General features: G+C 41.2%; 1 protein-coding gene across 1 annotated transcript in view; it reads left to right on the plus strand.

Annotated features, from left to right (window-relative positions):
• BTRC (beta-transducin repeat containing E3 ubiquitin protein ligase) overlaps window positions 1–12158 on the plus strand; it is a gene marked incomplete at both ends in the record, with an annotated part of 197982 nt that overhangs the window by 168820 nt on the left and 17004 nt on the right. Inside the window, 6 exon segments of the mRNA XM_080694413.1 lie at window positions 4433–4529; window positions 5009–5146; window positions 5563–5681; window positions 8220–8469; window positions 9687–9805; window positions 11829–11939. Coding sequence (XP_080550539.1) covers window positions 4433–4529; window positions 5009–5146; window positions 5563–5681; window positions 8220–8469; window positions 9687–9805; window positions 11829–11939 — 834 coding nt within the window.

A 12158-nucleotide genomic window follows, 5' to 3' on the forward strand; every position in this document is an offset into this window, starting at 1 on the left:
GGAAAAGTTTTTCAATCAGCAGATCACATTTTGTGATAACAATCTGAATTTATTTATTTATTTATTTATTTTATTTATTTATTTTTTTTTTTTGGTACTGGGGTTCCTGGAAGCCCTTCTACCTCTGGGCTACACTCCCAGACCTATTTTTATATATTTTTTATTTGGAAACAGAGTCTCCTAAGCCAGCGCGCGCGGCTGGCTTCGAACCTGCGCGATCCTCCTGTCTCTGCCTCCCAAGCACGGGGATTACAAGCGTGCGCCACCACGCCCGGCTCAACAATCTGAATTTAATATTTCACATTTATAATGTACTCATACTCTCATTGGTACTAGGCATTTCATATTGAAGTGGTCCCTGTTGTCAAAGAACTTCCATCACAAAGGATTTTGACTTAAAAAGTAGATACAGACTGTGAAACCTATCCACCCCTTGAGTTTGATTTAAAGAAGTATGGGTTCTTTAGCAAGTTTATGGTAAAGGCAGTGGGGTAGAAAATAAGATCAGAAGTTAATATGAGTTCTCTTTTCTGAGGATGTAGAGACAGTATCATTGCATATGAAAATCCTGGAGTGCCTGTGAATAATTGACAGACTAAAAGACAGAAAACCAGGCGTGGTGGCACATGCTTGTATTCCCAGCATTTGGGAGGCTGAGACAGGAGGACCACGGTTTGCAGACAGCCTCAGCTACTTAGTTGAGGCTCATTGCAACTCAGACTCTGTTTCAAAATAAAGAATAAAAACTAGGGCTGGGCTGGGGGTGTAGCTCAAAGGTAGAACCATCCTGGATTCCATCCCCAGTACCACAAAAAAAAAAAAAAAAAAAAAAGGCAGGCAAACTCAGGAATGGTAGGTACTTCTCAACAATAAAGTAGTTAAGAATATGGGTTCTTAGCCGGGCGTGATGGTGCACACTTTTAATCCCAGCATTTGGGAGGCTGAGACAGAATCACGGTTCGCAGACAGCCTCAGCTACTTAGTGAGGTCCTTTGCAACTCAGTGAGACCCTGTTTAAAAATAAGGAATAAAAAAAATAGGGCTGGGGTATAGTTCAGAAGTAGGATGCCCTTGGGTTCAATTCCCAGTACTACAAAAAAAAAAAAAGGAAAAAAAAATGGGTTCTGGAGTTAGACCTAAATTTTTTTTATTCAGAATATATCATTTGCCTGCAAAGTATTTATAGAATCATATTGTTCAGAGAAGTGTACCTGTAATTCATAATTATCTCATAAAGTATCATGTTCGCCCTTTTTATTCTTTGGGAGGGGGTTACTGGAGATTGAATCCAGGTGCAGTCTACCGCCAAGCTAAACCCCCAACCCTATTTTATTTTTTATTTTAAAGCAAGGTCTTAAAAGCTGGGGGTAAGCCAAGCATAGTCGTGCATGCTTGTAATCCCAGCATTCAGGAGGCTGAGATAGGGTAATCGTGTTTTACGGACAGCCTCAGCTACTTAGGTCCTCTGCAACTCAGACCCTGTTTCAAAATAAAGAATAAAAATAGAGCTGGGGGTGTGCTCGGAGGTAGAATGCCCCTGGATTTGATCCCCAATACCCCCCACCTAAAAAAAGGAAAAAAAAGCAGGGCATGGTGGCACTCACTTGTAATCCCAGTACTTGGGAGGCTGAGACAGGAGGATCACAGGTTTACAGCCAGCCTCAGGTACTTAGGCCCCTCTACCATTTAGTGGGACTCTGTTTCAAAATAAAGAATAATAGCCGGGCATGGTGGCGCACACTTGTTTTCCCAGCATTCAGGAGGCTGAGACCAGAGGATCACAGTTCGCGGACAGCCTCAGCTACTTAGTGAGGCCCTCTGCAACCCAGTGAGACTTGGTTTCAAAATAAAGAAAAAATAGGCCAGGGGGTGTAGCTCGGAGGTAGAATGCCCCTGGGTTCCATCCCCAGACCCGCAAAGAAAAGAATAAAAGTAGGGCTGGGAGTGTAGCTTGAAAGTAGAATGCCTCTGGGTTCAATCCCCAGTATTAAATACATACATACATACATACATACATACATACATACATACATACAAACAATCGGGTCTTAAGAATACTGAGATTGGCCTGTGATCCTCCTGCCTCTGCCTACCAAGTTCTGGGAATACAGGCATGTGCCACTGTGCCTGTTTTTTGTTTTGTTTGTTTTTTGCCATTTTCTTTATGCCAGTATATATCATTAGTCCTCTTTAAAAAAAACTATTATTTTTTCTTTTTCATTGACAAATTTCTTTTCTATATTAATACAAAAGTTAGAGCCAGCTACCTTCCTGACAGGACATTTTCTCAACTAATTTTCAAGGTGCATAATAGGGAGAGGGCAGGGGAAGCACTCCTAGAGACATCAAACAATTAATTATATCATAATGGAGCTATAGAGGGAGGAGTGGATGACTGGCCCAGAGAAAACATGATTTCTCTTGTGCCAGGATTACACTCGGAGGCATTTCTGCCCGTCTCCACTTTGCAAGGCACAGTGCCAGTGAGAACAGCAGTCAGTATGCCCATAGTGGGGTTTACTAGCTTCCACACCGTGTTTGGTGGGTTCTTAACTTCAGGATGAGGAATTAAATTTTTTACCCAGCAGGAAGTGATTGCCATTTACCGATTTTTTTTGGTAGCAAAGATCTAGCTTGGGATATGAGTATTTCAGAGATGTGTTGTCATAAGGAAAGAGATGCTAGCAAATGCTATTCGCTAGAATCGAGGGAAGGCAGTAAAGCATATCTATGTGTGTGCATAGTCAGGAACACACTTCTTAAAGTCAATTTTACACCCTGGACTTGACAGCACAGTGCTGTTAAATAAGCTTTTCTTGTTATCTTTTTCCCTTCCTGCTGCTGGACACTCCTGTGATCCTTCACTTTCTGTTGAAATGAACTGAATTACCCCATTTAGAGCTTAGCCACACCAATCAGCAGCAGCCAGACTGAGCAGCCAGCACACCTTACCTCACCACGTGGGAACTGCGAAAGTGGTCCCCCTGGCAGAGCCGTCACTGCTGCTGACCATGTCGGTTCCTCTGACACTGCCACAACTTGATTCAGGGAAAAAGACTTCAGGGTGTGTGCTAGTTCAGAAGCAAAAATTACCATTACTAATAATTTGTTGTGTATGTGGTACTGGGAATTGAACCCAGGAGCATTCTACCTCCGAGCTATACCCCCAGCCCTATTTTTTATTCTTTATTTTGAAACAGGGTCTCATTAAATTCCGGAGGGACTCTAGGTGAAGAAGGAGAAACTATAGATGAGCAAATAAGACGATCTTACTTAGGCAGATGGGAGGAGAGAAATTCTCTAATGTACTTGGTGTGCATTCACAAATATATCAAAGTCAGTCACTAAGCCAAACATGAGAAAGCGGGAAAGGGAGTGGAGTGGGACGTGGGAAATTCCCAGGCTAAATTAGTGATATGTGCATGTATGTTTCTACCATCTTGTATCCCATTAGGATGTATGACTACAGTGCACCAATAAAATAAAAATAAATTTTAAATAAATTGTGGAGGGCCTCACTAAGTAGCTGAGGCTGGCCACAAACCTGCAATTCTTCTGTCTCAGCCTCCCAAGTAATGGGATTACAAGTGTGCACCACCACATCCAGCTTTTATTCTTTATTTTGAAACAGTCTCACTAAGTTGTGGAAGGCCTCACTAAGTAGCTGAGGCTGGCCATGAGCCTGTGGTCCTCCTGTCTCAGCCTCCCAAATACTGGGATTACAAGTGTACACTACCACGACCAGCACTAATAAAAATTTTCAAGCCAGGTATGGCAGTGCACACCTGTAATCCCAGTACTTGGGAGGCTGAGACAGGAGGACAGCCTCAGCAACTTAGCAAGATCCTATTTCAACATAAAAAATAAAAAGGCCTGGGATAGAGCTAGAATATCCCTGGGTTCAACCTCTAGTACCCAAAAAAATGTTTCCTCCTAAAAGATAAGGCCACCTGGGAGGCTGAAACAGGAGGGTTACAAATTCATGGCCAGCCTTAGCAACTTATAGCAATGGCCTTCACAACTTAGACTCTGTTTCAAAATAAAAAATAAAATAGGGCTGGAGAGTGTAGCTCAAAAGCTAGAATGCTCCTGGGTTTCATCCCCAGTATCACACAAAAAAAGATAAGGCCAGTAAATCTAACATAGAAACCTAATGGGCTAATAGATGAAATTCTGATTATTCATACTTTATTTGTGTATTGATACTAAAGTCATCTAGAACTTTGATGTTCTACTCTGGAAATAATCTTGTTTTATCCAAAAGAAAGTTACTTTTGACTTGGGTCTCCTGAAACCAGGCTGTCCTTCACACCTCTCCAGGATAATTATGGAGATTGTATTAAATGGTTATTGTGAAGCACTTTGAAGAAGTATGAAGCTCCTTTCAAATGTATAATGTTGTGGTTTTCATTGGGAAATATTTGTTTTTTAGGGGACAGTATATATTCAAAAACAAACCTCCTGATGGGAATGCTCCTCCCAACTCTTTTTATAGAGCACTTTATCCTAAAATTATACAAGACATTGAGGTAAGAATCTCTGTATTTGGGGGTATTTGCCAAATGGTAGAGAATCATCAGCATTCTTCAGTGTCAGTGTTACGGCAACTCTATTAAGGTTTATTGATTCAGGCTAAAAATCAGTGCCTTTACAAGTGATTAGAGTAGGTAAATATAGTAAATTGCCAGGTAAATCTTGTCAAACTTTAGTTATATATTTATAGATAAGTAGATGAGAGAGCAAAAGTGAGAGATTGACACTTAAAGTGAGACTTAAATATGCACTACTAAGTTGATACTCAAATATTTTCTGAATTGAGCCTCCATGGAAGTTGATTGCTAGAAATGGCCCACGTGTGTAAGAAGCGCACTAAGCACACAACCCACAGCCCTACTTGGCATGTTTTTAGTTTGCCTGAAGTTCTGTATATCGGTTGCCAGTGGTGTCAGCTAAGAGTTTGATGCAGGCCGTTTCCTAATTAAGCCTCTTTATCATTCCTTCTTCTTAGACAATAGAATCCAACTGGCGATGTGGAAGACATAGTTTACAGAGAATCCACTGCCGAAGTGAAACAAGCAAAGGAGTTTACTGTTTACAGTATGATGACCAGAAAATAGTAAGCGGCCTTCGAGACAACACAATCAAGGTGAGTTCTCTTCAGCTGTGGGAGGATTGCTAGAGTAGCAAGGGTAACCACATTCATAAAGTAGTCCAAAGCATGAGCCCTAAGCATTATTTCTAGAAAGTGAGTGAGAATTTAGAAAGAGCTACAAATAGATAGTCCTAGGGTTAAATTCCCTTCATGAAGTGCACTGAGGGAGCTGTTATTCTTTTGGCCCTCGTAATTATAGGCTTACCTGGTTCCTCAGTGAAAAGGATAAAGTCTGCATTAGAATTGAAGCAACATATGTACAGGTGCTTAGCAATACCTATAGAAAGAAATGCATTCCACACCACTCAGGGCTTTGATTCTTGGGGGGTATCAAATACATAATACAGCCAACAAGTCTCCACAGTAAGTCATTATCACAGTGATCAAAAGGATCTTGTTTGCCATCCTAGATCTGGGATAAAAGCACATTGGAATGCAAACGAATTCTCACAGGCCACACAGGCTCCGTCTTGTGTCTCCAGTATGACGAGAGGGTGATCATAACTGGATCGTCAGATTCCACAGTCAGGTAGAAAATTTCCAATTCTCTTTTGAACTCCAGGACATCAGATCTGCTGCATTCTTTGTCACAGATAGGAATTTTATATACATCTGCATGAACACAGTCTGAAATTAAAGAAGAATCAACCATCAGCCTCCTCCACCCCCATCATTTGTGTCAATCTAAAGCAGAAATCTTGAATGATTGGGATAAGTTTACATTTTTGTAGATAAAAGAAACACAGCCTATTTTAATTTTGAGAATCATTCATTATAGAAACTTTATGGTAAACGCTGCATTCCTTACAAAACTGCCTCACAGGGGAGTGACATGGATGGAGTGAAGTCTCCCTTTTAGGTGGTTGTACCTGCCGCGCCGGCATGCGTTCTCCCTATAAAGTGTGTACAGGTGAGCGATGCTCTGTGTATGCCAGCCCCTCCCCTGCCGTCCCTGCCGTTCTTAATTGCGAGCTTCACTCAGGTAGGGGCCTCAATTTCCAGAGGCATTAGTGATTTGATGACACAGCCATTATGCTGCTGGAGTCCAGTGTAGCTTGAGTTCTGGAGACCAGCAGCACGGTTGGAAACCTCTGTTAGGAATTTTGCCTCAAGCTAAAAGGTTTAGCAAGCATAATGCATCAAAAGTAACTTTAAAAAAAAAAAAAAGCTAGAAAAGAAAGCAGTTAACTGCATAGTAAAATTCTCTGAAGTTAAGTGTTTACCACTGAAAGTTATCCTTTGTGACTAGAAAAGGGTATTCCTGGTTCTTACATGGCTTCAAGGCATAGCAAACCCAGTCCTTGCAGTTGTTGACATTTAACATGTATTGAGGCTTGTGCAGTGCCTCACAGGAGCTGAAATGCTGTAATGCAGGTATCATTTATAGGATCAGAGGCAAATTACTTTTTTTCCCCAGTACTGGGGCTCAAACCCAGGGCCTCACATATGCTAGGCAAGCACTCTACTACTGGGCTACCCCACACCTCTGTAAATGATTTTTTTTTTTTTTTTTTTTCCGGTACTAGGGATGGAACCCAGGGGCATTCTATCTCCAAGCTACAACCCTAGCCCTATTTTTTGAAACATGGTCTCATTGAGTTGCAAAGGGCCTCACTAAGTAGCTGAGGGCTGTCCGTGAACTGCGATCCTCCTTTCTCGGCCTCTCAAATGCTGGGATTACAAGCGTGCGCCACCACGCCCAGCCTGAAAATGATTTTTTTAAAGGGCTTAAACTAAAAAAGAAAACAATATTATAAAAGCCAAAATTGACACAAAATTCTTAAACTTAAGCTTTCCTATGTTTGAGTCTCCTGCTCTGCTACTAAGCCTTATTTTCTTTCCAGGTTTGTTTTTTGTTTTGGTTTGGTTTGGGGTGTTTTTTTGGGGGAGGTTGTTTGTTTTTTGGTGGTACTTGGGGATGAAACCCAGGGGCTTCCTACCTCCAGGCTACACTCCCAGCCCTATTTTATATTTTACTTGGAAACAGGGTCTCACTAAGTTGCTGAGAGCCTCACTAAGTAGCTGAGGCTGGCTTCCAAACTGTGCAATTCTCCTGTCTCAGCCTTGGGGGGAGGGGTGTTGGTACTAGGGATTGAACCCAGGAGTATTCTACCTCCAAGTTATACCCCTAGCCCTTTTTGTTTTATTTTGAAACAAGGTCTTGCTGAGGCTGTCCTCAAATCTGTGATCTTCCTGTCTCAGCCTCCCAAATCTTTAAATTATAGGCATGCTCTACCACACCCTGCTTGAAGCTCATATTTATAGTAGGAGGGCTTTTTTTTTTTTTTTTTTTTTTCCAGTACTGGGGATGGAACCCTGGAACATTCTACCTCTGAGCAACACCTCCAGCCCTATTTTTATTCTTTATTTTGAAACAGGGTCTCACTGAGTTGCAAAGGGCCTCACTAAGTAGTAGCTGAGGCTGTCCTCAAACCACAGTCCTCCTATCTCAACCTCCCAAATGATGGGATTACAAGTGTGCACTACCATGCCCAGAGAGGAAGGTTATTCTTGATCTCTATCCCTTGCAAACACAGAAATGGGGGCTTAAGTGTGGATAATCTCAGCCTTTTATGTGTGTGGTGAAAAATACAATCGAGGAAATAAAATTTAAGTCCACACTAAGTCTGTAGTAGAAGCATCTTGGCCCATGTCACTTCTGGTTCCTCTTGGTAGTCAATGGGACAAGACCCCGATGCTATTGTTACTAATGCAGATTTTGCATTTAAAATATATCTTCTTAATTGTGTCAAATTGAATGTCAGATATTTTATAATAATCTTCACATCTGGGCCAGATTACCAAATGGTTACTGCCTCATACCTGCCCTCCATAACTTGCCCAGATTTCGAATCTTAAGAATTTCAACCTGGCGGCATCCCATCCCATCCACTCCCTCCCCCTCTCCCTGTCTGCCACTTCCCCATGGTCCATCAGTAGTCTGTTCAGCACTCCAAAAGACAGAACATAGCACTTCCCATGAAAGAACAGGGGAAAACGAAGATGGTCACTTATGGGTGACACACTGTAGCTTGAGTACCATCTAACTCTCAGATATTCCTTCCAGAGTGTGGGATGTAAATACAGGTGAAATGCTAAACACATTGATTCACCACTGCGAAGCAGTTCTGCACTTGCGTTTCAATAATGGCATGATGGTGACCTGCTCCAAAGATCGTTCAATTGCTGTATGGGATATGGCTTCCCCAACTGACATTACCCTCCGGAGGGTGTTGGTTGGCCACCGAGCTGCTGTTAATGTTGTAGACTTTGACGACAAGTACATCGTTTCTGCATCTGGAGACAGAACTATAAAGGTAATGAGACACTTTTCAATAAGTCCCCAACTTAAAATAGGAAGTTTATATGAAAATTTGTTCAAGGGTAACTATATTTTTTTTTCCCTTGAGGTACTGAGGATAGAACCCAGGGGCATTCAACCTTTGAGCTACACCCAGCCCTATATTTTTATTCTTTATTTTGAAACAGGGTCTCACTGAGTTGCAAAGAGCCTCCCAAATGCTGGGATTACAAGCATGCACCACCATGCTTGGCTGGGTAACTGCATTTTTAAACATCACTGTAGAATAACTTAATTCAGAGACTGATATATGTGTATAGAAAGGTCATAAGTGAAAAAAATTGTTTAACACTTTGATATTTTATTTCTCTTATAATGGTGATGGGCTGAGGATGTAGGTCAGTGGTAGAGCACTTGTCTAGCATGCATGAGACCCATCCCTAGCAAATAATAATAATATACTTAATAATAAGCCAGGCGTGATGGCGCATGCTTGTAATCCCAGCATTTGGGAGGCTGAGACAAGAGGACCGCAGTTCGAGGACAGCGTCAGCTACTTAGTGAGGCCCTTTACAACTCAGTGAGACCCTGTTTCAAAATAAAGAATAAAAAATAGGGCTGGGGCCGGGCGTGGTGGCGCATGCTTATAACCCCCGCGCTTGGGAGGCTGAGACAGGAGGATCACACAGGTTCGAAGCCAGCCTCGCATGCTGTCTTAGGAGACCCTGTTTCCAAATAAAAATATAAAATAAAATAGGTCTGGGAGTGTAGCCCGGAGGTAGAAGGGCTTCCAGGAACCCCAGTACCACCAAAAAAAAAAAAAAAAAAAAATAGGGCTGGGGGTGTAGCTCGAAGGTAGAGTGCTCCTGGGTTTCATTCCCAATACCACAATAAATAAATAAGTAATAATAATAACAACAACAGTAACAATAATAGTGTTAGAAGGACAGGGGTAAATTTAAATTCAAGAAAATGTATCTGCAAGGCCAGACCAACCCCATAAGAGTAAATCAGCTTGATGTATGTTCATGTGATAGCAGCTAGCTTTAAATTAGCCCCATGTTATCATGAATTAAACTTGGCTTGTTTTGCTTTTTCTGATTGTTTGAGAAATTGGTGTCCCCTAGTTGTTCTTCCTATTTCCCACTTCCCTGAGATTCCAGTTCTCCAGTTGCCATTGATTTTATCAGTAAAAGCACTGAATCAACTACTCAATGTCATTTTCTGTCTCAGGTGTGGAACACAAGTACTTGTGAATTTGTAAGGACACTAAATGGACACAAACGAGGCATCGCCTGTTTGCAGTACAGAGACAGGCTGGTGGTGAGTGGCTCATCTGACAACACTATCAGGTAAATGGCAGGCGCCCTTTCCCACACAGAAACTGTGCACACAGGATAAGAATCTTCAACTGTGTTTGTTTTGGTTTGGTTTGGTTTTGGTTTTGGTTTTGTTTGCGATACTGGGTGAAACCCAGGGGGCCTTCTACCTCAGATCTACACCCGCAGCCCTGTATCTTATTCATTAGTTTGAAACAGGGTCTCACTGAGTTACAAAGGGCCTCATTATGTAGTAGTTGAAGCTGTCCTCGAACTGGTATCCTCCCATCTCAGCCTCCCAAATGCTAGGATTACAAGCATGTGCTACCACATCTGACTTGACTGTGTTATTTATAATCACATATTGTCTCACAGGTCACAAGCTTGCCCAGAGTGGAGATGCAGCACAAACAAAGCTTTTTGTTGATGTGTTTTCTTCTGGTAACAGTTTTAGAACCAGATAGACCTATTTTAGAGGTACTGTTTGCATAAGGAAGCAAGCAAAACAGGTAGATGAAAGTTGAAGGACTTTTTTTTAAATTTCTCTTGACTGCAGTGGAAAAGTACTAACAAATAACTAAGGGACTTCTCTGTCACTGTTGTTTAAAAAGAAGGAAAAACATTTCTTTCCTTACTAAAAATTGCATGCTTTTTTGTCTTAGCATTGCATAATTGGCCAGAGTGTTACCTTTAAAGTTACAAAGATTCTACAAGTTGAAGTGCTTTTTGTGTTTTTCCTTTTACAACGATGAATGACACAAGTATGATTAGAATTTGGAAGATTTATCCATCCTTTCCCTCTCTTCAGTGAAGTACTAAGAAGTATTAAGAAGATAAAAAGGCCAATAGAAAAATACAGAGCTAAAAACAAAGCAAAAAAAGAGCTATTATATGTAAGGAAATTATTCCTAGAGATTACTCCAGTGATCTGAAAGTGTACAGCTTTTTTGTGTGTGTGTGTGTGTGTGTGTGTGTGTGTGTGTGTGTGGTGCTGGGGTTCCTGGAAGCCCTTCTACCTCCGGGCTACACTCCCAGACCTATTTTATTTTTGGAAACAGGGTCTCTTAAGCCAGCTCGGCTGGCTTTGATCCTCCTGTCTCCGCCTCCCAAGCGTGGGGATGCGTACAGCTTTTTAAATTATTACACGAAACTTTTTGAGAACTGGCTTTGCTACTTATGTTCTATAGAAAAGATTGTCCTGGAGAGGGGATGAGACCAGAGAGTGTCCCCCATAGCAAAGATGGAGATGCTTTGTGCAGCCAGAGGCCACTGATTCGTGTCTCATTCCTGATCATTTCAGGAAGCATTATTTTCCTGACATGGTCATTTCCTTTCTAGGCAAATCGGTGTTGTGAATTCACCCTCTTTGTGCCTGGAAGAGCCTGTTTACAGAATTACATAAAGAACTGTGATTTGAAAGTACATATTATATTTTAACTTAAACCATACATTTTCTGCCCAAGTTATATGGCAGAAAGAAAATAAATTACATACTGAAAGCAATATACTTCATGATAAGTTGTTTTTCATTTTATTTTTTGTGGTGCTGGGGATCGAATTCAGGGCCTGGCACATGCCAGGTAAGCACACTGCCACGGAGCCACACCCTCAGCCTGAAAGTAATATCCTTTTGTATGAATGGTGATTGATTTTATTTTTGTGAATTCTTCTTTTTTGTGTGTGGGATTTTTTTTCTTTTTGTTTTTTTTTGGGGTTTTTTTTTGTTTGTTTTTGTTTTTGTTTTTTTTTTTTTTTTTTTTTTGAGGCACTGGGGATGGAACCCAGGGACATTCTACCCCCAAGCGACACCCCAGCCCTACTTTTTATTCTTTATTTTGAAACAGGGTCTCACTGAGTTGCAAAGGGCCTCACTAAGTAGTAGCTGAGGCTGTCCTCAAACTGCAACCCTCCTGTCTTAGCCTTCCAAATGCTGGGATTACAAGCGTGCACCACCATGCCCGGCTTTTGTGAATTTTTGTGAATAGGAAATATATTATCACACCAGGCTTTAAAAAAGAATAAATGAAAATTCACTCGGCTCAATTTTATCTTCCAGATTATGGGACATAGAATGTGGTGCATGTTTACGAGTGTTAGAAGGCCATGAGGAATTGGTGCGTTGTATTCGATTTGATAACAAGAGGATAGTCAGTGGGGCCTACGATGGGTGAGTTTATTAACAAGGTAAAAAAAAAACAAATCTAAAGGCTGTGACTGCAGCTCAGTAGTAGAAAGTATACATTACATGAATGAGGCCCTGGGTTCAATTCCTAATACCAAAAAAGTCAATAGCTTTAATTCTTTCTGGTTTATGATGTTAAATACAATTTTTCTTGTCTCCAGAGTTTATAGGTTTAACAGGAAGGATCTAATACACTATTTCTTT

Source organism: Muscardinus avellanarius (genome assembly GCF_963383645.1).
Source record: "Muscardinus avellanarius genome assembly, chromosome: 4".
Lineage (NCBI taxonomy): Eukaryota > Metazoa > Chordata > Mammalia > Rodentia > Gliridae > Muscardinus > Muscardinus avellanarius.